The following is a 24,039-nucleotide window of genomic DNA, read 5'->3' on the forward strand; positions in this document are numbered from 1 at the left end:
GTGTGTGAACACTTAGTCTACAATCATACAAAAAAAGTAGAGACCAGATACATTAATACAAATAAAGTGATTTAATGTTTGCAGCACCGTTTCCAAAACCATGTTCAACAAACATCATTGCTTCAAAACAGCCTTTCAGTGCTTTATCTTAAACTCCAAACACAACAAACTTCTCAAGGGCAAGAGTTACTGATACAGAGCTTCCAATGGGTAATGAAGGTCAGTTCCCAGGTTTATTTGTTGGTGGGTTGAGCAACAGCAAAGAACATCAAAGAGTTCCACACCGGCAGCCTCCTATTGGTCAGTCTTTGACGTTCCGTTTTAAGCCAGAAGACCCTGGCCTACCACCGGGCAAAATGTTCATGTTGCGTTATGTTGCAATCACATTGTGCCTTCACAGGAAGACAACCAGGAAGAGCTGGTATTCGGCATGGAAACTGAAAGTTGCGATTTCAAAGCAAATCCAAGGACAGAGAACAGAATATTCTAGAATACGTTGTGTTTGTTCTATATATTTTTTTATTATTAAATCATCGCTCAACTGTTATTCAAGCCGTTCGGGACAAAGACAAACAAACAAATGTCAAACCATCATTTTGGAATGAATGCAGAAAGGCAACACAATGGAAAATCAAATTTACAGTTTTAAAAAGTGACCAAATAGTCCCATGGTGCTAAAATGCCAGAATCATAAAAAAAAAAGAAGGTAGCTTGATATTTTATGTTAAGATTAATCAACATGTATAAAGGAATGACCAGATAGACCCCCACAACCGCTTCACTTACTGACAATGAGGTGAAATTTGCAGAACAACAACAAAAACAACAACAACAACAACAACAACAACAACGTGAAGCTGTGAACAACATGAGGGAACATGGAAAGCTGTAAGTGTTCTACCATCATACGTGTGCCACATCGTAGCGGCAACCTGCGACTTTAGCTAGCAAGGACAGAAAGTCGGAAGTAGTAGATCAACGAATAACAACGACATTCAAAACCCTCGAACCAGGTGGATCTCGAATGTCATCCATTCGGATCACAGACGATAAACAAAAAATAAAAAAATAAAAGGTTTTCCAAAAAACACGTCCAAACAACGCCAAAAGCCACCTTCAGCGCCTACATCATATGTGCATCTGCCATGCTTGTCAGTAGTTCTCGCACTGAAGTCAAACGTTGTGAGTAGTCGGGTACAAAAGACAAAAGACGGGCATTAACACAGGGGGGCACATCTCAAGCTGCTGTTCTGATAACAACCAAACAAATAAGACTACATTTTGAGAAACAAAGGCAGCTGGGAAAGAAATAAACCAAATCAAGAATACAACACAGGGCCAAAATAAATAAATAGCACGTCTGCACTTCGGAGAAGCGGCGACGCCTCGTCGTCATACATACAGATGGAGGTTCAGCAGTGCGTGGTTATCGCAAGGGGGAGTGGGGGGGTGGGGTGGGGGGCGTGGCTTTGGAAGCGTGTCCCCCGAAAAGCACTTGAGTGAGTGAAGAGAATGATGCTTCGGCAAAAGGCGTGTTTCTGTGTGTGCGTGTGTGCGCTCGCGTGTGAGTGTGAGTGTGAGTGTGTGTGTGTGTGTGTGTGTGTGTGTGTGTGTGTGTGTGTGGCATCATTCGCATATAGAAATGTTAAAGAAAGCTCAAGTGTTCGAGTGCAGGTGTCCACAGTAAATACAGTGGTGCTTCATGAAACGACAATCGAGTTTAAAAATGAAAAGAGAATGCTCTTCTGCCAGCCTCTTCCTTTAAAACTTTTAGCCTCCTTTCAGAATGGTTTGATTTGACATTTTAAAAAGAAAAAATACAAAATCTATCTATACAATTATATCCTTTGGTTAGGGGATTATTTTTTTTTTTGCGTATTCAAGTAAAAGTGTTTAAAGAGAAAAAAGCAAAAATACCAACATAAATAAAGAGACGAAGGACGTGTTTGCACGTTTGGCTTCCTGCATAGAAGCATTGGATGGGCCCCACCATGCTGTAGTCCCAATCTCCACAGACCAGGATAAATAATATTTACAAATATATTCTTTTCTCTTTCCTTTACTTGCGTTTGCATCGCAACCTCTTTTAAAAATCCTATTTCTGATTAGTATATATGTATTCTCTTTAGTCAACCAGTTGTTACGCAAGACAGGTAGCGGTTTACTCTCTTTTGCCTCCTCAAATGCTGTTGGAGTCACAGGAAGAAGGGGAAACAAGTAACCCGTGTGGTTGGATTGCTGCTATTGCACAAGTTAATAATTCTGTGTGAAGAAAAATCTAAAGATATTTAAATATATATATATTTATACATATATATATATATATTTCGATTTAGGTAAGGGTGAGGTGAATGCAGTCACAATAAGTTAAGACTTTAGCGAGCATCTGTGAAATGCATTGTGTAACAATGCTTTAGGGTTACGAAGGACTGAAAGTTAACCCCCCCCCAAAAAACAGATATCCCAGAGTGCACCACTGCAGCACAGGTGACACCCCCGCCAGGTTTGAGCAGGGCCACATAGCCAGAAGTTCAATGAAGAGGACTGTTGAAAAGATACTACCACCTCGTACAAGTAGCAAGGGCTGGGGGGGGGGCAGGACCAGGGTGCTGGGTGTGGGGTCGTGGTTGCCAGTGTGTTTTTAAAGGGGAAGAAGGGTCGCCTGGGAATGAAGCTGAAGGAGATGGTAGGCGTGGACACTGGAGGGCGGGCTCAGTCCTGCAGGTAGCTCTCCTCCGACATCCAGCCCAGGCCGGGGGTCACGATGGGCTGGTGCCGTGAGTACTTGAGCTGGAGCAGGTCGCCCACCTCGCTGATGGCCTTCAGAGCCTGAAGGGAAGACAACACAACAACAACTGGGTCAGCCGTCACCTTTTATGTTGGAGGAAAACCAAACATATATTATGTTAACTTTAGTTTTCACAGGAAGGGAGAGAAGGAGAGAGATGTACAGAGAGAGAAGGAGAGAGGGGAAGAGATTATGACATTACATCCCATTGGACAGCCAGTATTTGATCACTGTCCAATCAAAGTGAAGGAAGAGGATGGTAAAATACCCAGAACCACGCTTGCATGTCCACCCCTGGACAAATTAACTCACGACTCATCAGCCCTTAAAACATGAAAGATCCTGCACTCCTAGAACACAGCAGAGCACCTGGAACCAATTTAACCTCCTCTGTTGACCCCCCTCTCCTTTAGACACGCACGCACGCACGCACGCACGCACGCACGCACGCACACACACACACACACACACGCCCGATTCCCTTTTGAATGAAGTATTAAAAGCGGTGTTGACACAGGCCCCGTGGCGCGATGGATGGAGGGCCTTTGAAGAGACGCACGAGCCCTTTGTCAGCCTGATAAATGGTGATGAACGCCGGGTGCGCCTTGCCTTCCAACTTGGGTGTAAGGGGGGGGAGGTGGTTCATGATGAATCGTAACATCAGCTGCGTTTAGTGGCCAGCGCTGACAGCCACAAACCGACACAGATGGGAATGTGCATGTGTTGGCGTTACAACACACACACACACAAAAACACACACACACACACCGAGCTAAGGAGATCTGACAAACTTGACTGATGGTGAACCCCCAGATTTCTGGGCGCGGCGGAGGCGGCCGCCGGCCTAAACACATGGCCCCCTCCAGGGTCTAAACACCTCCTTCCATCAGAGTCACCCCCAATTACAATCAGCTCCCTCCGTCAACAGCGTCCGTGTGATCTCGCGGCTTTCCCTTAAACGCGTGCCAGGCAATGGCGAGTCCTTTTGATTCACCAGTCTCACGATAAACGTTTCCAGTTCTCTTTTTTTTTTGCGCGCACACACACACACACACACACACACACACACACACACACACACACACACACACACGGTCCCCCTAACCCCCACGTACCACGTCCAGTGTCTCTCGGGTGTGGGCGGCCGACACGCAGAAGCGCGCCCGCGACTCGATGATGGGCGTGGCGGGGAAGCCCACCACCACCGTGCCGATGTTGCGCTTCAGCATCTCCCTGCCGAACGCCCTGTAAACAACAACAACAACAAAGACATCGTTCACCACCACGGTGAGACCCGGCAGGTCTGGACACTGGACAGGTTGGTCCATACTCGTATGACAAAGTTTAATTTGACAGTTTTCCTGTAATGCTATTATTATTATTATTATTATTATTATTATTATTATTATTATTATTATTATTATTATTATGCGTGTCCATGACGGCTCCCATTGCACTCCTCAGCATCCCTAACATGAACCCCGCTCTCGGTTCCTTCTCAAGGTTTCTTCATTGTTAATGAAGGGTGTTTTTCCGGCCCGTAAAGCCCTTTGAGACTGCAGGTGGGATTAACGGCTATACTAATTGAATTGACTGACCTTACACAGAGAAGCGGTCTAACCCTATCCTGGCAGACTTGGTGTTTATGAGGGGTGAGGGGTTAGGGGTTTTGCTTAGGCAACAAGGGTTAGGAGGGGTTAAGCGCTATGTTTCGGTGGTTATGGTAAGGTGTGTTGAGTGTTAAGGTTAGAGGAAGTGGTGTCTTCCTAGGGTTAGGGATGATAGTCATGTTTAGGGGGTTAGGGTTTGGGTATGGGATTACGGTTAGGGGCATAGGGTGGTGGTCTTTCCCCATCTTTGTGAGCTGGTAAAGGGTTAGGGGGTTAGAGGAAGCAGTCTTACCCTATCTTTGCGGGCATGTACAGCATCATGGGAACCACAGGGGAGTCGTCGTTGCCGTAGATGATGAAGCCCATCTCTCGCAGTTTCCTGCGGAAGTAAGTGGTGTTCTCCGACAGCTGCCTCAGCCGGTCAGCGCCTGAGGGGGGAGACAGAGACGGACAGGTGAGTCACGATGGACTGCAGTTGTTGGTTTGTAAGTCTGTTAGCCCGTACAACGCTGAAACTGAAATGATACATAAGCGATTAATAATAATGATATGATATGATAAAAGGGGGCTAGAATTAATCCAAAATGTTGAGGTGAATTATACACATTCTGCGCCACAAAGTGGAGAGAGAGCCGTAATTCGATAAAACAAATAAAAGGGAATATCTTTACTCAAAAGTGTGTGTTTATTTGGTTTAGTCGTCAGACTCAGGGCCATCAAAACACACACACACACACACACACACATCACTTCCTGTGATTTGTGGTTACACCTTGCCCATTGCTAAACTGGGAAAAGGCTCTGGTAGATACCATCTTATCCAAGCAAACAAGCGTCTGGTACGGCACACTGATGACTGGCCCAATCCTTGGGCTTCAAAGTGTTGGGAGACGCAACAACGTTGGACATGATATTTATCGTGATTTATTTCCCCCGGGGGCTCCTCTCTGATCTGAGTGATTACATGGAGGGGGTGGGGGTGGGGGGACATAGTGGTTTCCCTTTGTACTGTTGTAGCATATTAGCATGTTGCATCTGTTATCCACTTTCCACTGAAGAATGCTTAGCTTGTTATGACGTCCACACCTGTAACTCATCCACGAATAAAAGCTTCCAACAGTAGAAGGCGACCATCTTGTTGCTTTAACACACCAACTGAAACTTCGAAAAACAACAACATGCAAGCAGGGAGCTTCATCTTTCCTCCACCCCCCGCCCCATCTCTTTTGGACTAGTATTCGTCGGAATGTGTCGGTGTCTGTGACTTCAAAAGGCGAGAGCCCTCAAAAGACCAGCACGGCTGCAACCAATCAGAAGTCACGCCACCCGTCACTGCTCATCTTCCAAGAGGGGAGGGCCTGCAGAGGGTCCGGGCGCACGTAGCCCAAGGTCAGAGAGACGTCTTGGGGAGAACAGGCCGCGGTAGAGGGGAGAACAGGCCGCGGTAGAGGAGAGAATGGGCAACGATGGAGGGGAGCGGGACGGTTCGCGGGAAAGGAAAGGGCTGATGGTTGGTTCCACGGACGACGCGGACGCGTCAACCCAGTCGTGAACCTGTTTTGGTTCTGCGTCGGGTTTTAGTGAGCGGACCAATCACAGACCTTGCTGCTGCGTCGCCTCGATGCAAGGTTCGCATTTTTTGGGAGGCGCACGTCAGGCCAACGCGGTGGATGCAAGGAGGGTCCGCAAGGACATAATGCGGCCGTAAACCCCTTTGTGTAGCGTCGACTTGGAACCATTATCAGCCCTGAAGGGACAGACGAACAAACAAAAGTGGCTTTGGTTCACTCTTCCGCGAAACGACCGTGTAATGGATCCGATGTCTTGTGTCATTTGATTTGACACCTTCAGAACCGGTTCGTCCGGCTGGAGTCAGACTGTACGTTTTGTCTGAAGAGGGTCCAGCGAGACAGGTTTCGGAAATTTAAGTAGTCTGCAACCGGTTTCAGGTGAAAAGAGGAGTGCAACTCTGCGATGATGCAACACTGCCGATTGATGCAAAATGCAGGGATCACGACGCAGATAGATGTATCTGATCGCTAGAAGTCTAAAGAGACAAAAACAACTGATCTACAGCAGCATCTATAGAGGCTATGGAGGGGGAGAGAGAGGGAGGGAGAGAGAGATCAAGGGAGGGAGCCCGTTTGATCGCAGGTCTTCGGCGTAGTGCCCCTTTGTAAACAGCTGTGCTACGCAAGATATACACAGTCCCTCTCACCCACACACACACACTGTTTGAAGTCCCAAGCCAGACTTCTGTGTTCCATCAGTTTTTAAGACTACGTTGATTCTTCATTTTCTTTTCTGTCAATTTGCAGAAACAATCCTGAAATGCTGGGAATTGGAAGAGCTTTGCACTTGGCAAGATATATAGAAATTGATAATAACTAAATGTTGACCATTGTTTATATTTAATCTTCATATTTAGAGTGTGAGACGGATGGAAGTTGGCTCGTCCACAAGATATGAGAGTCATATCTGGGCTGATACCCATGCCAAATACCGTTCCTTTATTTACAGATTTTCTATATGGCTTCTGGCCTTTTGATAACAGCCCATATCAGCTGGCTGGGAATGAGAGATTACCAGAGCAAGCAGAAAGTGGTTATCACGTAGAAGTAGCCAAAGTACAAAGGTGGGAAAGCTAAAACCCCAAATCTAAAATAAACAAATCGAAACAAAAAGGCCATGACAAGAGTTCTCTAAAAACGTTTGAGGCATTCAACATGAGTGGTCACATAACGTGGAGCCGAGATGCGTTCTCCACAAAGCTCTTGGACGCCCCCTTGTGGACGCTTCAAGGTACCGTCAATCCAGCAATGATGTCATACAAAATGCAGATGGCTCATTTGACTTGTTAGTCATTTAGCAGAAACTTCCGTCCAAAGGGAAAGTCTCAGTGGCTGTTAAGATACATTTGTTGAATAAGCAAATTAGGTTAGGATTCCTGTTAATTTCAAAACCAGACTCTTTTGACTGGTAGCACAAACCCCCTAACCGCACTAGAATATCCTGCCCTTTCACACAGAGTGGGTGTAAAGTTGGAGTATACATCTTATAGGCTTGACATAGAGAGGGTACCAAAAACCCAAAGACATGGAGAATAAATGAAAGATGGCCAGAGCCTAGAAAGCTGTCCTTATGAGCTAAATATATGATTTCAGCAGTCATCTCGCCCATGGAGTCCGAGGCAGATAATACATGATGGAGGAGTGTGTGCAGGAAAATAACACACACACACACACACACACACACACACACACACACACACACACACACACACACACACACACACACACACACACACACACACACACACACACACACACACACACACACACACACACACACCACCTACCCAGCAAGGTCCCGTCCTCTCCCATGATGGTGGACATTGAGGTGATGATCTGCTGGGCGACCGGCGGGGGCATGGAGGTGGCGTAGATAGCGCTGTGGGAGTGGCTGCGCAGGTACTGGATCAGCTCCTGGGGAGATAAGGCATGACATCATTGTTTGCGTTAGGGAAAAACATGACGTGTTTGTGCTTTGAGGTCATCATGTGCTTTGAGGTCTCCGCCACTGAGGTCAACGAAGACCCTGGTTTATATTATATTATATATTAATTTAGAAAAATTAGCGATTGCAGTAAAAATGATTTTCCAAATACAGAGAGAACATTTGGGGCGTGGCTAAAGGTACACCTAGGCACTAGGTTTGTGTACGTGTAGTTGTGTGTGTATGTGTGTATGTGTGCATCAATCCTTGATGATTTGATTGTGCAATAGTGTGAATAACTCGATTATTACGAGTACTTTTGGTATGTTGTCGATCAGGAACACGGCCGCTCCGGCTGACCTATTCACACTTTGAGTCATGGTGTCGTTGGGAACGTGTGTACGGATTGTTCTTTAATTTCATGAGGTGTCAGGTACACCAAAACAGGTTAGGCATAGAGATTAGTATTTTGTTTCTGGGTAGCGGTCAACATCATTAAGTCTTATAAATTAACCTCTTAAATCGTGAAGCAAAAGTTTTTTCCCCCCTTCACAAGGTCATTGCATAAGATTGCGAAAAAGGAAGAAAAAAAAAACAAGCATGTGATCAACTTAGTGCTGCTGATCATGTGAGACATACTGCCTCCAGGTTTATACTAGGGACGGCAGCACTCAGCCATGCATTGCATACAAAGGTCACAGCTCTCTGAAGCGGATTACAAACCACTACTTACAAACCTCCACACATCAACGATACCTCAACTTTAACGCCAATGTCCCTGTTATTTGTGTAAATGATGTCAGTTGTTTTGTTTTTTTGGGATGACTTTGTGTTGCTGCTGGTAATGTTCTGCTCGGTTTTCCATGCTTTAAGTTTGACAGAATGTTTAGAGAGGTCATCCATTTGACGAAAGTCACTTAGTGGACGCTCTAATCCGAGGTGACCTACTTAGTGAATTCAGATAAAGGTCATGAAGATCCCCCCCTACCTGCTCCTTAATGACCCAAATTCAGCTCCTCAATGACCTGAATTCACCTACAGTGAATTCACTTTTGATGAATTCACTCCTGAATGATCTGAATGATCATCAAAGTCAAAGTCAAAGTCAGCTTTATTGTCAATTCCTAAATATGTATCATACCATTCATTCAATATCATTCAGATCATTCAGGTGAAGGGGGACCGCAACTAGCAGCCCCCCTGCGTTTCACTTAAAGTGAAACTTAAAGAGTTTCTGTTCCCTGTTCACACACCACTATCTGTCAGCAAGCCCCCCAGCCTGTACCGGTCTAGGATTGCGTCATCATATTTTTACAAGCAGAGGTGCGTGTGTAGCGGGTGTGTAGTGTGGGGGATGGGTGCCTGACGCTCAGCCAGACTCACCGCCTTGCCACCGATGTAGCCGCCCGCGGCCCCGAAGCTCTTGGTGAACGTGCCCATCATGATGTCCACGTCCTTGGGGTCCAGGCCGAAGTAGTCCACCACCCCCCGGCCGTTGGGGCCCAGGGCCCCGATGCTGTGGGCCTCGTCCAGGTACAGGAAGGCCTTGTAGCGCTTCTTCAGTGCGATCACCTCGGGCAGTCGCACGATGGAGCCCTCCATGCTGCCACCGCGAGGGGGGGGGGGGGGGGGGGGGGGACAGCAAGTGAAGGTGTTAGCCACCTTTTAAAATCTTTCAAAGTCTGTACGCTAGATGGATCGACTTACCAGCCTACCCGGTGGTATGTACCAACCGGTAGACGGATCTAGCCATCAATACATTTGGGCAGACACTTCAACGTGTGACGTCCCTGTAGGGTCGATGGTTGTAACGGGTTTGTTATGGTGAATCAAAAAAAAAACATCCGGTGGTAAAACCACCGCACCATGGTTGACGTGGAGAGGAGCGCTAGCTTAGTGCAAATGGTCTTTGTATACTGGGTTTCATAGAGGGTGGGTGTGTGTGTGTGTGTGTATTTCTGGCGCATGTCCTCATAGTCCATTAACCTTGGATCAGTCGAGTGTATTGACTGCTTGAAGCACTGTATTGGCTCAAGTGTGTGTGTGTGTGTGTGTGTGTGTGTGTGTGTGTGTGTGTGTGTGTGTGTGTGTGTGTGTGTGTGTGTGTGTTCATTCTACGGTTTTTCGTTGATCACCATATACCAAACACATTAACCCTGATCATGCATCTTCAGGTTATGGTTCGTCATTCAAATTAAACATTGTGCCACTATGGAGCCCTTTCCGGGCCAAAGAGCTAACCAGATGGAGATATGCTTTTCATTGTATTGGATCATCAGCGTCATCCATGTAATTTGAGGGTGTGTTGAGGGCGTGGCTGCACCTGTAAATGCCCTCCACAACGATGAGGAGCTTCTTCCAGGGCCGGTGGGTCCTGGGCTGGCCGTGAACAATGGCATCCCTCAGTAGCTTCTCAAGGCTCACCATGTCTGAACACACACACACACACACACACACACACACACACACACACACACACACACACACACACACAGTTAAGCCAAGCCTTTACCAAAGGTCGACACGCCCGGATGAAGATAGTGACAGTGACTGACATTTTATTTCATTATTGTCGTCACATCTGGGAGGTTTGTTTTGTTATCGTTTTCGGGTTCTTGTCGTGTGCTGCGTTTGAACTCATGTAATTTTAAATGTTTTTTCTATTGGCTTTCCTTTTCGGAGTGAATAGTAAATTAGTGAATCAAAAGTCAACATGATTATCATCTCAATACTTTTTCAACATATCATGATTTTGTCGTTGCCCATCATGCAATCAAACAGCGCATTCAAGGCAAGGCCTACTTCTAAACAAACACGCCTCTTTTCAACGTGGTTTTCCCGTATATAAATAAAGTTTTGATAAATGGATTGAAATCATCCAAGCGTCTGTATAAAGAGATGTCACGCTCGGCCCGCTGAAAGCCGATGCGTCCTTGCGGTTCTTTGTGCGATAACCCCCCTCAAACACACACCACACACCATCACTACCCCCCCCAACTTGGGTAGCATTCAAATCGGTACAACAGGTGAAACCACTTGCAGCCGGCACACCCTTCATGTTCAGACGAGCTGTTTGCCTTTGCAGAGCTCATCAAACATGTCAGGGACGCGTCAACAATGGAGTCCGTGAGGGCCTGGGAAACACATTACTCTGTCGTGTTATCCAGTCGTGTTGAATTTAGAACGCACTCAGTTGAGATAGACTATCTCCGGTGCAACTGATATTCACGAATAAAACTTGAATGAAACTGGCGACTGGCCTTGTCTCCTATAGCAAAAAAATTAAGCCTGGCCTTGTCTCCTATAGCACTCGTTGTTGTTTATTTTACTTTACTTTTACTTTATTTTCATTGTCAGCCTCCCTTCAGCTTGGGCACCAGCCTTGTCGGGCACAATGGAATTTTGTCAAGCTTTAGTATTCAAAGTAAGCTTGAAACCTATACGAAGCAAGCGGAAAAAATACAGACCTATGTACATTTATACTTTGCTCCGTTACAACAATATGATTCCATTAATGTTTCGGGGTCAGACTACAATTAAGAATTGGAATGCGGCCTCTGTGGGCTTTGGGCTGTACTGTACGTCGCATTTGATTGAAAGCCCCCTGCTATGAATGGTTCGGATGTAAAAAGGGAGAGCCCCTGACTCACTGTTGTGCTTGAAGACCCGGATGGTGGAGCCCGAGAGGCGCGCGCCCAGCACCAGGGAAGCATGGTTCAGCTCATCGCTGAGGATCAGACAACCCTGGAACGACACAAGCAACACAGAGTGTCACATTTTGGGTCTCAAAGTGCATGCGTAAAACATTTGTGACAGCCCGACCAGGGCAGGTCTGAGGGGTTTCGTAAGGAGATTTGCTTCAAAGTCTAATCTATATATCATACGATTGTCTGGAGCATGAATGTTGCAAAAACACAAAAGAGAGGCTAGACCATCCAGCCCAACATTTAATCCTTGATGGTGAATGTGTTTTATTGTGAGCCTTGATACAAGGCGGGAGGGAAACTGCATTTATAGTTTCATCAACCATGACATTTGAGTTTAGCACACAATCCATTTCCTCATTCAGATGAACATCTGAACACAATGACTGGGATGACTGAGAAAATATAATACAGATAAAATATAATGCTGACCTGCTGAACATGACCAAACACACTTTGCTGTAGAGCACAAAACATTTTCTTTGTTGTTTTTCACGCAAACAATTTGTAGTTAAAACTGTACCAGTGAACAGTGAAAACCGCTCTCTTTACTACATTTCCCTACAATTCCTGAACAAATTGCCTTGTGTCTGAGACTATCAGTGTTTCAAATGCAACATTCATGTCTCAGTCATTCATGTTCACAGCTACAACAAACCACTTTGCTCCAGCACGCCCAACAGTAGCACAGCAATATGCACAATATACAATATACACTAGGGCTTGGCGATTAATCAAATTTTGATCGCGATTTCGATTTCAGAGTGAAACAATCACCAAACGAATATAATCGAGTTGAAACGATTTAATTATATATATATATATATATTTTTTTTTTTTTTTTTTTTAATAGAAATTGCAGAACAGCTGGATTCATATCTGGACTTTATTTTCTATTTGACCATTTTGTGTATATTTTTTAAGGGGAAATTTCAAAGTTCTCATTTACAAAGTGTTTTTTTGGGGGAGAAATTATGAATAAATGCATCATGTTTTCAAACTCAAAAATAATCGTTTGAATAATCGAGATTTCAATATTGACCAAAATAATCGTGACTATGATTTTTTCCATAATCGAGCAGCCCTAATATACACCTATAAAATAAAAATGTCATAAATAAAATGAATACAACACAAGCCCTAATGTTCCCTCCTTGCCAGGATTGAATCATAAAAAATATCTTTTCACACAGGATTTTTTCACACGGGAAAGATCCAGTCAAATACAAGTTCACACAAGTGCACATACATACATACATGCACACTTGTGTCAACTGCAAACGAGTGTGAACTTGTCAAAACCAACGACAAGTCTCAAGTCAGAATGACAGATGAAGGCCAAAAGTCAATAACAACGATAAAACCGTTTCACCAACAGGCAGAAGAAGAAAAAAACTGTCCCTGGCACAATCACCGAAACCTTATACAACCGTCTGCTGATTTTTCACACTGCACATTTTTCCCACCATCGCACACCTTTTCCGTTGTGCTAACGACGCCCCGGGCAGTTGCGTAAGTCGGTGATTATGTTGTGGAGTAAGATAGGGAGTCGGGGGGAGAAGTGACAGACACAGTGAGGAATGTATATCCCTATCAGCTGACCTGGACTGGAGAACAACCCTCCTCCTGTCCTAGGTTCTACCTCAGTGTTAGGAGTAGTCCCTCCATGTCTCCCTCTCTCTAGGACTCGGGGTCTCTCTTTCTCTATTACTCTGTGTCTGTGTGTCTCTCTAAGACGGTGGGTCTCTCTCTCTCTTGCCACAATTTATCTCCCAATCTCCCTCTGTGTCTCTCCGTTTCCATCCATTATATCTCCCCATGTCTCTCTCTATATGCATTTCTCTCCCTTTCGCTCAAACTCTCTCCTTCCTGTTTAAACACTGATACGGGGAGTAAGAGGAAGTAGCAGGGGTCATGGTTAGACGCCTAGTAGCTGAGGAAAGCCACGTCTCCCACACACACACACACACACACACACACACACACACACACACACACACACACACACACACACACACACACACACACACACACACACACACACACACACACACACACACACACCTCTCAGTGTTTTCAGAACAGCGAGTGGGAAGTGGTGATGTTTTGGAACAGCCTGAACTCTGCAGGACTGGAGGTGTATCTCAAAAACAAACATGTTTTTGGCCGTTTTTTCTGTTACGGCCACAGGAGGTGAGCAAATGGTTTTCATGACATTGACTCAACAGGATTGTCAAGAAAAGAAAGGAACAACAAATAAAGAGACAAAACCAGAGCTGAAAAGTATTTACGTTCAATTGTCAATTGTTGTTTTATAATGTAACATAAAGTTAACACAAAAAGCATAAAGTAACACAAATTGCCCCTAGTGGGATTAATAAAGTTGTATTGTATTGTACCTACACAGTAGCAAACGTGACGGAATATTCTCAGATAGCGAAAGAAATGCAATACAAGGACAAAAATGCCACAGAGTCAAGAGGAAGGAACCTTTTCCGTACCTTTCCAGCAAGTGCAGGAATGTTCATGGAATTGGTGGCGAAGCCCATACCGAAGGTCAGGGCGGACTCCACGCCCAGGAACCTGGCCACCAGTTCCTCCATCTCCTGGTGGATATCCAGGTTCCCTGGAAGGAGGACAGCGGGGACAATAGGTCAGCTACCAGCGTGCCACAACACTTAGTCACTGTCTACAGCTCCGGTGTACTGCCAGGAACGAGATGTATGTGGCATTTGGTGACACAATGACACATTTCCTCTTCAAAGACACCACATGAAAATGCATCACCGTTTTGCTCATTTCCACCATTGTATCATTTACGTGTTCAATAATGAATGGCAAAAAAACTGAAAGGAAAAAGTATTCTGTTTATTTGGCCTTTTAGATCCTAACTAAATTAATGTAACTTCCTCTACAACAGACATACACATTTTTGTTTTGGGATGACAACTTATGGAAAAAGGGGCCGGCTTAACTTTCAACCAATAATAAGTTTCGTCTCCCCTGCAATGGACCCAGCTGGCGAAACATTAATTTGCCGCTATCCAATCACTCCTCCCTGTAGGATCAAAACCCATCCCCCTTGTAATTTGCTCTGTGCTAATTAACCTGCCTGTTAGTGCGTGAGAAGCACGTCAGACTAAAGTGAATAACTTTAAAAAGCCTTACTCATCGGCCATAAGCATGAGTTCACTGGTATCGAGATAGGAGGGGCTATCAACACTTATTAAAGATGGGATTCTTGATTCTTATTTTGGTAACAATCTGGGGAACTCGGTTGTGGTTCATCAGCACCAAAATCTTTGGAAGAGCCGTTCATTTCTTCAGTGCATCATTAGGATTCACACATGGCAATCTGGAGGCACTTTGAAGGAACAAAATCATGTTGCATTTGTTTTGGATTTGCAAAAGTAAAACAAAAGAGGGAGCTGGGACTCGGCTCGGCTTTATTTTCATTTAGACAATTAGATTACATTACGAGTTCGAAGTAGCTAATTTTCAGCTACTTTCAGCGTATTTCACAGCGCTTGTCGTTTGGAGATCAGAGGCAGAAGCTGCTTTTTCAAAATATTTTACTAACTTTGAAGTGATTCTTCATGGCACACAAAAGTGTCCTATAAACACTTTTCGATGTTTGTGATGGGGATAGAAAACATGCATATCCCGTTTATAAAGCTCCACCTCAATGTCTATATGAAAAAGTCCATGAATCTTTGTTAACATCTATTCAGAATAAATAAAGCGCAAGAGATTGTCTGTAAGTCTGTGTGTGTGTGTGTGTGTGTGTGTGTGTGTGTGTGTGTGTGTGTGTGTGTGTGTGTGTGTGTGTGTGTGTGTGTGTGTGTGTGTGTGTGTGTGTGTGTGTGTGTGTGTGTGTGTGTGTGTGTTCCATCTCCCTTACCCATCTCACAGCGGGTGCCACAGACCCCGGCTCCGTACTTTTCCGTCACTTGGATGGCTGCGTCGGCACACTGGCCCACATTCTCTGCGAAGCCCAGGTAGTTGTAGGAGCCCATGTTGATCACATTCCGCATGATCTTACCCGTGTTCCTGGGTGGAAAAGAGGGAGGAAAAAAAAAACGTCAACACAAGTGTCAACAACAAGTGTCATCTTTTAATGTATGCTTTTATAAATTCTCACTTGTTTTGCATACATGTCTTAGTCCTACTAAATTAAATCAGTAATAACATATTAGTACTGATTTAATACTCATATGAAACTAATAGAGTTATAAAGGTAATTTATATGTTCTGAATCATAAAAAGTACTTTCACTTGGTTTCGACCTTTGATAGTGTATTCTGAATTTCAAAAACATAGTTTAATAACACTGCTGCCCTGTTATTGTTATCATTAACGTAATGTTATCACTAACAGGTCAGCCATTTAAAGCGATACATGGCTCTGGTTGGTTAAACATTACAATGGCCCACGGACGCACCTTAGGTTGACTCACACACATACTCTCGTTAAAGAGATATTTTCAAACAAATCCAATTAAATAATAAAGAAGTTAACAGAGTACAGATTTGGTTGGGGCGAGGCACATTTGGCCGGCCGGTTTGATTAATGACACATGGTACCTTTCAAAGACAAAAAACCACATGACACACACTCATAAGAGCAGATTGAGATGTGGTTACGAGTCGTCAGGTGGCCTTCACCGAGACATTTCCTTATGCTCATCACAACCAGGGGTCAACAGCCCTGAACACAACCATAAAATGGAGATAGTGGCCAGATATGCAAACTACACTGGCCCCACACACATAGAGTCATCCCCACACGCCCATTAGAGGAAGCATGACGACAGATGACATGTAACAACACAGGGAAAGCTTGTCAAGTGTGTTGACACACAAGGTGGATCTAACCAAAGTACAAGTGTGCACACATCAATAACACACCAACGTACTTTTATGTACACATGTATATAGAGGCACATGCAGTCACATGTAAGCCTAGATACCGGTACACACACACACACACACACACACACACACACACACACACACACACACACACACACACACACACACACACACACACACACACACACACACACACACACACACACCTGTAAAGCGCATGCAACAAGCATATCATACCCAAGCCAAATACACACACACACACACTCTGCGAAATATGCAAATATGTACACACTCTTGGCCTACATGCAACCAGGCCGTGCTCTTTGCACAAGGCAGCGCCAGGCGCGCGCCGGGACCGAGACACTCACTGGAAGGTCCTGTTGTAGTCGTGGGAGACCTGCTCCACAATGTCCATCTTGGACCCGGGGACACCGCAGAGGGGCCGGTTCCAGTTGTCCCGGATCCGCGTGTACAGGTTCCTCGTGTAGAAGTTCTCAAAGTCCTGGTACAGGGGGACGAAGTCCTACGACACGACGCGGACCGGAGGGAAGAGAAAAGCGGCGGGAGATAAGCAAGAGAATGCACGATAACAATAACAATAGGAGATGCATGTATTATAACAATACATCGGAAACACTGGGTTAGACTGATACAAAGATACAGTTTATCTCCGAGGACAAACAAGGTTCCCCAGCAGTGTCCTGATCTCCCATAAGGGGAGGGTAAGATATCTCCAAACATTAAGGGTTGCCGTGGAACATGACTCTTGAGGGATGATTTTCTCACGGCATTCGCCCTGATGTTGTCTGCATGATCAGATTGTCTAATCTGCGGTTAGTTTGAGGTCTCTCGCATGTCTCTTCATCTGACAGTTTTAGTGCATCCATTACCATTGAGGTTTTGAAGATTGAATTTAGAAGGATTTAGAATTTCAAAAGGATCAAGGGACGGACATTGCAAATTTGCATAACCTACAAATACTAATACGCAATGGACACAAATTACAATGCATCTATTTTAATGCATGGATAAAACACTCCGTCATACAGCAGACACTTTTATCCAAAGTATAGTGTGAATTGTTGTCATTAAAAAGCATCTAGGAGCCACGACACTGCTGAAGTGTGCCTACTGGTTGCACTGCGAGATATGGGGTATCGAACCTAGTACCACTATTCTACTGGAAGCCTACAACACAACAACACCCTGACCACGGGCAACGACCGTACCTTCTGCTCATCTCTCTCGCGCGCCACGCTGCACTTCTCGATGTTCCAGTGGCGCATGAAGTCACGCAGGTATCCGAAGATGGTGAGGATGCCGTAGCCCATGTATGTGAGCACGGCCACCAGCAGGGGGGTCTCCTCGAACGATTCCACGAAAGGCTTGTTGTACAAGCTGGGGTTCCGCACCACATTGTGATTCTGGGGGACAACAGGGAAAAGAGAGGAAAAACCTCCAATTAAACTTCTTCAAAAATCATACTTTTTGTCAGCCCCCTCCGCCCCGTACTCATGTTGAAGCTGCCCTGCCTCTTTTGATCTAGTGCTTTTAATCCACATTTTTTCGAGTAATGGTTTTTATGGTGCATGTTGAAGCACTTTGTAAACTGTTGCGTGTTGTGCGATACAACTAATACCATTCTGATGATTTAGTTTCCATTCTAATGATTCAGTATGCTTTTATATTTAATGAGCGTGTTGAGAGCGGGACCATTGAGAGCACAATTTCTATACAATATAACAAGATATTTCACCTGAAATACCCCAGGGCAGAAATAAGTAATGGGCTTCCAACACTAATTATACATATATAAAATCAATGGCTGCCTGCGGAGAGGTCATTCATTAACCCTCCTAGGTGTCTCGGATTACTCAAACGAAAACAAAGCACTGAAGATCAGAAAAACCCCGTCAACGCAAGGCAGAGGTCTCTTAAGACAACAATAGGGTCTGTGTGCCTTGGGCCATCCTCACAGCAGCCACTGGTTTCCCCCATAGGGCCTCATGGCTTATCAGTCCTTGTGATCTGTTAACTTATTAAACCCACCACAGTGCTTCTGACCCCGTTTTATATGTGACAAAGGACAGAAGGTATGGCCAGACGAAGAAGGAGGTGTGGGCGCCTGTATCTTATTGTTTCTAATTAGGAATGAAGGCAACGAGGGAAAGAGCTGCACACAGAGCCACAACATACTACAAGCTGCTAGTATATAGGGCCTTGGATGAATAGCTGCTTTTATTGTTTTAGAAGATGGTTACACGGTACAATACACAATATACTTATTTTTGTAATTAGAGACCAGAGCCATGCCGCCTCGCTTGGTGGTGAAACAGCCATCATGAGGTCAGGGTTAGCAGTAAATCATTACGTTTACGAACCAATAGTAGCATTACTGTTATAGGTTCCCATGAGCGCATTTTTCATAGACAGGAGAGGGGTGCGATTCTGACTCTACATGTAGGCCCATCACACCTGCTCTCCAACTTAAAAACATATCCGGGGCTTAGCAACCAAACAAACCACAGCAAGACTGTGAGCTCTCCTCCTGAATCTACACTAATCAAATGAGGTCTGTTGTTGCACAGCTACGCTGCCTCACGGCTCAGCAACCCCATAGCATGTGACCAGTCCCATGCTTTCTGGGAAATATCTCAGGGAAGGCAAAGAGGAGAAAACTGCTCTCTCTCCTCGTCTGTGTGTGTGCGTGCGTGTGTGTTTAATGCTGGTCGGGCAGGTTACTCCCTTTCCATACGAGTGCGTTCAAGACCAACACCAGGAGCAAACAAACAGAACGGGCCTGCCTAGTGTTTTGTGTACCAACACTAGTTAAAAAAAAAAAAAAACCTTGCCTGCACTGAGCACAAAGGCACTTCCACTCCCAAGTACAAACACTCGCTGGAAAATACAGAAAGAAACGGTTACATCGCGAGGCTTTAGAAAAACCCGGCTATAGGAGGACAGTGCTGGCACTCAAGTTGTGTTGAGTAAATGGAAGTGTGCTGCAACTGTTCCCAAGACCTTACAGTCTGGCCTGCTCGCATGTTGCAGCATGCGAGCAGGCCAGACTGGGAGAGGGGACACCACAGACATTGTCGTGTCTGTGGTGTGGTGTGGAGTGTAACAGATTCAATACAGATGTTCAAATAGTGAGGAAGCAAACAAATGTTACGTGACATGTATGTTAAAGAGTTATATGGTGTGTGTGTAAGTTGAGTAATACATGTCATAAAGAGGAACTATTGGCTGGTATACAGTACACTCAATGTACAGGACATCTCTGTTGGGGACAACTCTGATAAAGGGCTCTTGGACTAGGAAGCAGGAACAAAAAGCAATGTGTGCCAGAGATTAACATTCAGCCCAACTGGGGTAACCATCCACCATTTTTCCAGTGTACTTCATTTCAAATCAGGCATTTAAGCTGCATGGAGAAACACTGTCTTTTAACGGAAAATTCCAATGTACTGTAAGTAATGATCCAAATATTTACCTATGATCTAGAGACCTCTCCCTGTAACTGAAGTTGTTTCAAGGAATTCAATCAAACAGTCCAAAATGATTCCATAACGGCCTGTTAAGCTAAAGCACGGTAGTGTGCAAGGAGAGATATCTCCACGAACCAGAGGGATATACCGGAAGAATCCTGAAAGCTGCTTTAGATACGGGCCTGCCATATCTGAGGAGCCAGGCCTTTTTATTGGAGGTAAGAAAAGAACAACAAACGTGACTGCGATGGGAACAGACTATTATTGTGCAGTCGTAAAAGCTGTGTTTTGAGCCCAGCGCGTCCTTTTACATATACAATCGCAAGCTGTAAGTCCATCACAGGAAGCCTTCGTTCTGCCTTGAGTGATTTACAAGCCATACATCCGTGATGGAGGTAACTTGAAGGTGATGTGCTGAGGAGATACAAAGTATACAAACGGTTCCTCCCATAAAACAAGTTGCCCAGCATCTAGTGTTCAGTGTGCCTCAACCTGTATCTCACACACACACACACACACACACACACACACACACACATTATTACAATTTGAAATATAGTTGCCAGCAACAATAACGGGGTCCTACGGTATGACAGCCACCAGCCTAGCCATCAGCCTAGCCATCAGCCTAGCCGCCACATATACCATGTGCTCTAGTACTGGCCTCTTGTCAAGCCAGCACCTTCCCCCCAGCCACAAAATGAGACTCCCCTTAAATAAGCCAATCAGTCCCAGGTGGACTGATTGGGCCATACCAATAACAAGGGGAACTTCCCTGGCCAAGGCACCTTCTGCCCCCTAGTTCTTCTGAAATCCAAATACCACATTAAATATGATGTGAGGGGAGAGACAGTGAGAAGGTATGACCCACAGTATGACAGTATGACCAACAGTATGACTGTATGACCGACAGTATGACTGTATGACCAACAGTATGACTGTATAACCGACAGTATGACCGTATGACTGTATGAACGACAATATGACAGTATGACAGTATGACCGTAGACTGCCAAGGGCAGATTGGAGTATATTTTGAGAAATTTAAGTCTTTCCTATGTGGAGGTATGGTGAGCTTGGTTGGTATGGTAATATGCATTGGTATGCCTTAAAAACTGGTTTTCCGGCAGTTAACATATCAAAACAATCACCAACCATGTTACTAAAGCCTACTGTGTCAAAATCAACTGTCAAACGGATGTTTGCGAAATAACGTGTGTACCCCTTTAAGGCCCATCCTGCATTGTAGTGAGGCCATGGTTCAGAAGGGAGAACTTCAAACTAATGTTTTTTGGTTGTTTATTCAGATATAGTCTTTTTTTTTTTTCTTTTTTTTTTCAAATTTGGCATGGGTATACTATGGAATCTCCTCTTAATAGCCACATTCAACAGCTGGGCCTAGGTGTTTTGGATGTAATGTTGGAGCTGTTTAAACGTGTTGTTGAGCTGTATACATATGCATGTATTTCACTTTAAAATACATATCTCTGCCGTCTTTTGCCTTATTGCTATTATTTGATCACCCTATAGTCCCACAGTGACCTGGTACATGTGTGCCAAGTTTGGAGCTTTTCCCACTTTCAGCACCAAAGGAGTTAATGTGTGGGTGTTTGGTCAAGTTGTGGTCACTGCACTATATCCCAATGGTCTGACAATATGGGTTGCAATGTGAAAGTTGTTCATCATGAGAAATGGTGCATGTATACCAAGTTTCATACAAATTGCACCTTCCTAGTGGTAATGGCAGCCTGTTGAAGTCCTGAACTTCAAGGCCTTGTTATAGCGCCACCTATGTGTTATTCTGGCCCATCTTTTGATTACTTTACTAACTTTAAGAGTTCTACAAGCCTGCCAATTTTTATAACTTTTGGAGCCAAAAAGTCAGGATAAAAATAATAATAATACTAACGAATACAATAGGTTTCCTACGGATTCCGTAGGACCCCTAACAAGAACTGGAATGTGGCTGTACATAAAATAAGCAAGTTTCGGATTTCAGTTTCCATACATAATATATATATAACAGCCATAATTATGCCTTTGTGTATATTTTCAGGCACATTGTAATCAGCTGGTTTTGTAGGAGTTTTCTTTTGAAGATCACTGATCAAGAAAATCGCATTATGAAAAACATCACCAGGATATTTAGTGTGTTTTGAAAATACATTTCAACAATGACAATATCCACTGAGGGGGATGTATTATATTATGGAAAGCACAGCATCTCTCCCTGTATATAATAGGATTCACCACCAACGCCCTAGACATGTATTTGGTGAAATGACAGCTTTACAACTCAAGCCCTGCCTCCAACTCACTGACAATAGTTGGGAAGAATGACTCATGATCATGGATCCAACTGGCACCAAAGAATAAACACCTGGAACCAATTGTCCAATACCACAATTTGTCAAGTTCAACAGAAACCCAGCTTCTCGGCAGGGACAAACTGGAATCTAAAATGGAATCTGCCAAATCGTGAATTTGACAACATCAACTTGATGCACAATAGTGGTTCTGATTTGACAAACCACAGGTAAACATTCCTGTGAGGAAATCAGATATCACAGTTTTGTAATAATCACATTTTTGTGAATACTAAGTTAGGTTCAATTTAAGTTTTGAATTTGTATTGGTTTTGACAGCAAATCTTTGCTCAAGGCAGAATTATGGTATTACAATATGATCACAAACATTCATTTTTCCAGTTGACAGTTCCAGCTAGCTCTAGGCCTACAATCATAGGAAAAAGCGTGGAAGGCAGCATGAATGGGTGAACCCCATACACCAACCCAAAACCCAACTCTGTTGCCATATATTCCCGTTCACCGTGGGGGCCACACCCAGCTCAGACTGAAGACATTCTTCCCCAGAGAATAAAGTGGGAACAAACCCCCTCCCCTTCTCCCAGGCGACAGAGACGCCTCCTCCAGTTACATTGTACAACGGGGTACTAGTATTCTTCATACTGGTGCCAATGTAAACAGAGACACTCTCCGCAGTCACACCACACACACACACACACACACACACACACACACACACACACACACACACACACACACACACACACACTAACAACAAGGAGTAAGGTTACAAAGACCTCAACACTGCAATCAACCTGAATGAGCAAGTATGCACCTGTAGTTTGGGTAGTTTGTAGCCAAGAAACCGAAACGACAGGACTGGGAAACAAATAAATACGCTTCTCGTCAGCTTCAGAGTTGACAGTACAGTGGAATGACTTAACTCTATATCCCGTTACATATGTTAAAATTAATCCTGCCATAATTATATGGGCAGTCATGTTAGCGAATAGCCAATGATAAGGACAAACGAAAAAACACTCAAAGAAGTACTAGCAACCCCAACAAAAAAATAGATATTTGCAGTAGTTTGTGATAAGTTTGAACTGACCCGACCCAACGTAACTGTTGTTATGTATCAAGACTCAGAGCCCCAGGGCATAGCGATATTCACACCGTTAACACCGATCCACAGACCGTCAAAACAAGCAGGCAACGACGTGAACGTGTCGATCTCTATAGACAAAATGAGGATGAAAACACCTTGTTCCTCCCTAGTTAGCGGTTTATTATCCAACAGAGGATGGCTGGGCCTCACCTTTTCCCTCGGGCGGCGGTACTTTTGCGGCTGCTGAAACAGGCAGTGGTTCTTCACGAAGCCATTTTTACCCGATTTCTTGTCCTTTGAGCTCCGTTGGCAGGCGTCTCCATTCAGCAGCTTATTGCTGGAACTTTCTGTCATGTTCAGGCGGTAGCAGAAGGCGCCCGGCAACTGGAAAACTGAGGTATCTTCACTCGTGTGTGGTCGTGAAGTCATGTATGTGCCGAGGGGAGGGGGGGGAAGAGACGACAAGACGCCCACTCTGCACTATGCAACACGAGATTGCCGGAAACTCCCGCCCCTAACGCTGTACATTGGCCAATGACGCCGCGGCAGACGTCACTCACTCTTCTATATGGGGGGGATGGTCCTAAAAGCCCCGGGTCCACCTTATGGAAATGTCCTATAACCATATAACCTCATACCATAATACCATAACCTCTAACCATATAAGTC

At 44.6% G+C, this 24,039-nt stretch overlaps 1 protein-coding gene across 1 annotated transcript; it reads right to left on the reverse strand.

Annotated features, from left to right (window-relative positions):
- Nucleotides 1-62: 62 nt before the first annotated feature.
- sptlc2b (serine palmitoyltransferase, long chain base subunit 2b) lies at nucleotides 63-23,824 on the reverse strand. Its single transcript, XM_084484104.1, has 12 exons — nucleotides 23,581-23,824; nucleotides 17,698-17,892; nucleotides 16,837-16,991; nucleotides 15,499-15,647; nucleotides 14,099-14,223; nucleotides 11,544-11,637; nucleotides 10,217-10,322; nucleotides 9,277-9,496; nucleotides 7,757-7,883; nucleotides 4,691-4,826; nucleotides 3,904-4,033; nucleotides 63-2,829 (listed from the first exon to the last, which is right to left on the reverse strand). The coding sequence occupies exons 1-12, from the start codon at nucleotides 23,797-23,799 to the stop codon at nucleotides 2,713-2,715; spliced, it is 1,773 nt and encodes a 590-aa protein (XP_084340230.1). The 5' UTR covers nucleotides 23,800-23,824; the 3' UTR covers nucleotides 63-2,712.
- Between the last annotated feature and the right edge of the window lie 215 nt (nucleotides 23,825-24,039).

Source organism: Micromesistius poutassou (assembly GCF_964030765.1).
Source record: "Micromesistius poutassou genome assembly, chromosome: 19".
In the NCBI taxonomy this organism is placed as follows: Eukaryota; Metazoa; Chordata; class Actinopteri; order Gadiformes; family Gadidae; genus Micromesistius; species Micromesistius poutassou.

Bases quoted from the DNA above. Each gene is read 5' to 3' on its own strand.
- sptlc2b (XM_084484104.1), bottom strand. From the start codon at position 23,799: ATGACTTCACGACCACACACGAGTGAAGATACCTCAGTTTTCCAGTTG. The intron at 15,648-16,836 runs GTGAGTGTCTCG...TTTTCCACCCAG, and splicing joins GACTACAACAGGACCTTCCA to GAACACGGGTAAGATCATGC. The intron at 7,884-9,276 runs GTGAGTCTGGCT...TTATCTCCCCAG, and splicing joins GCTACATCGGTGGCAAGGCG to GAGCTGATCCAGTACCTGCG.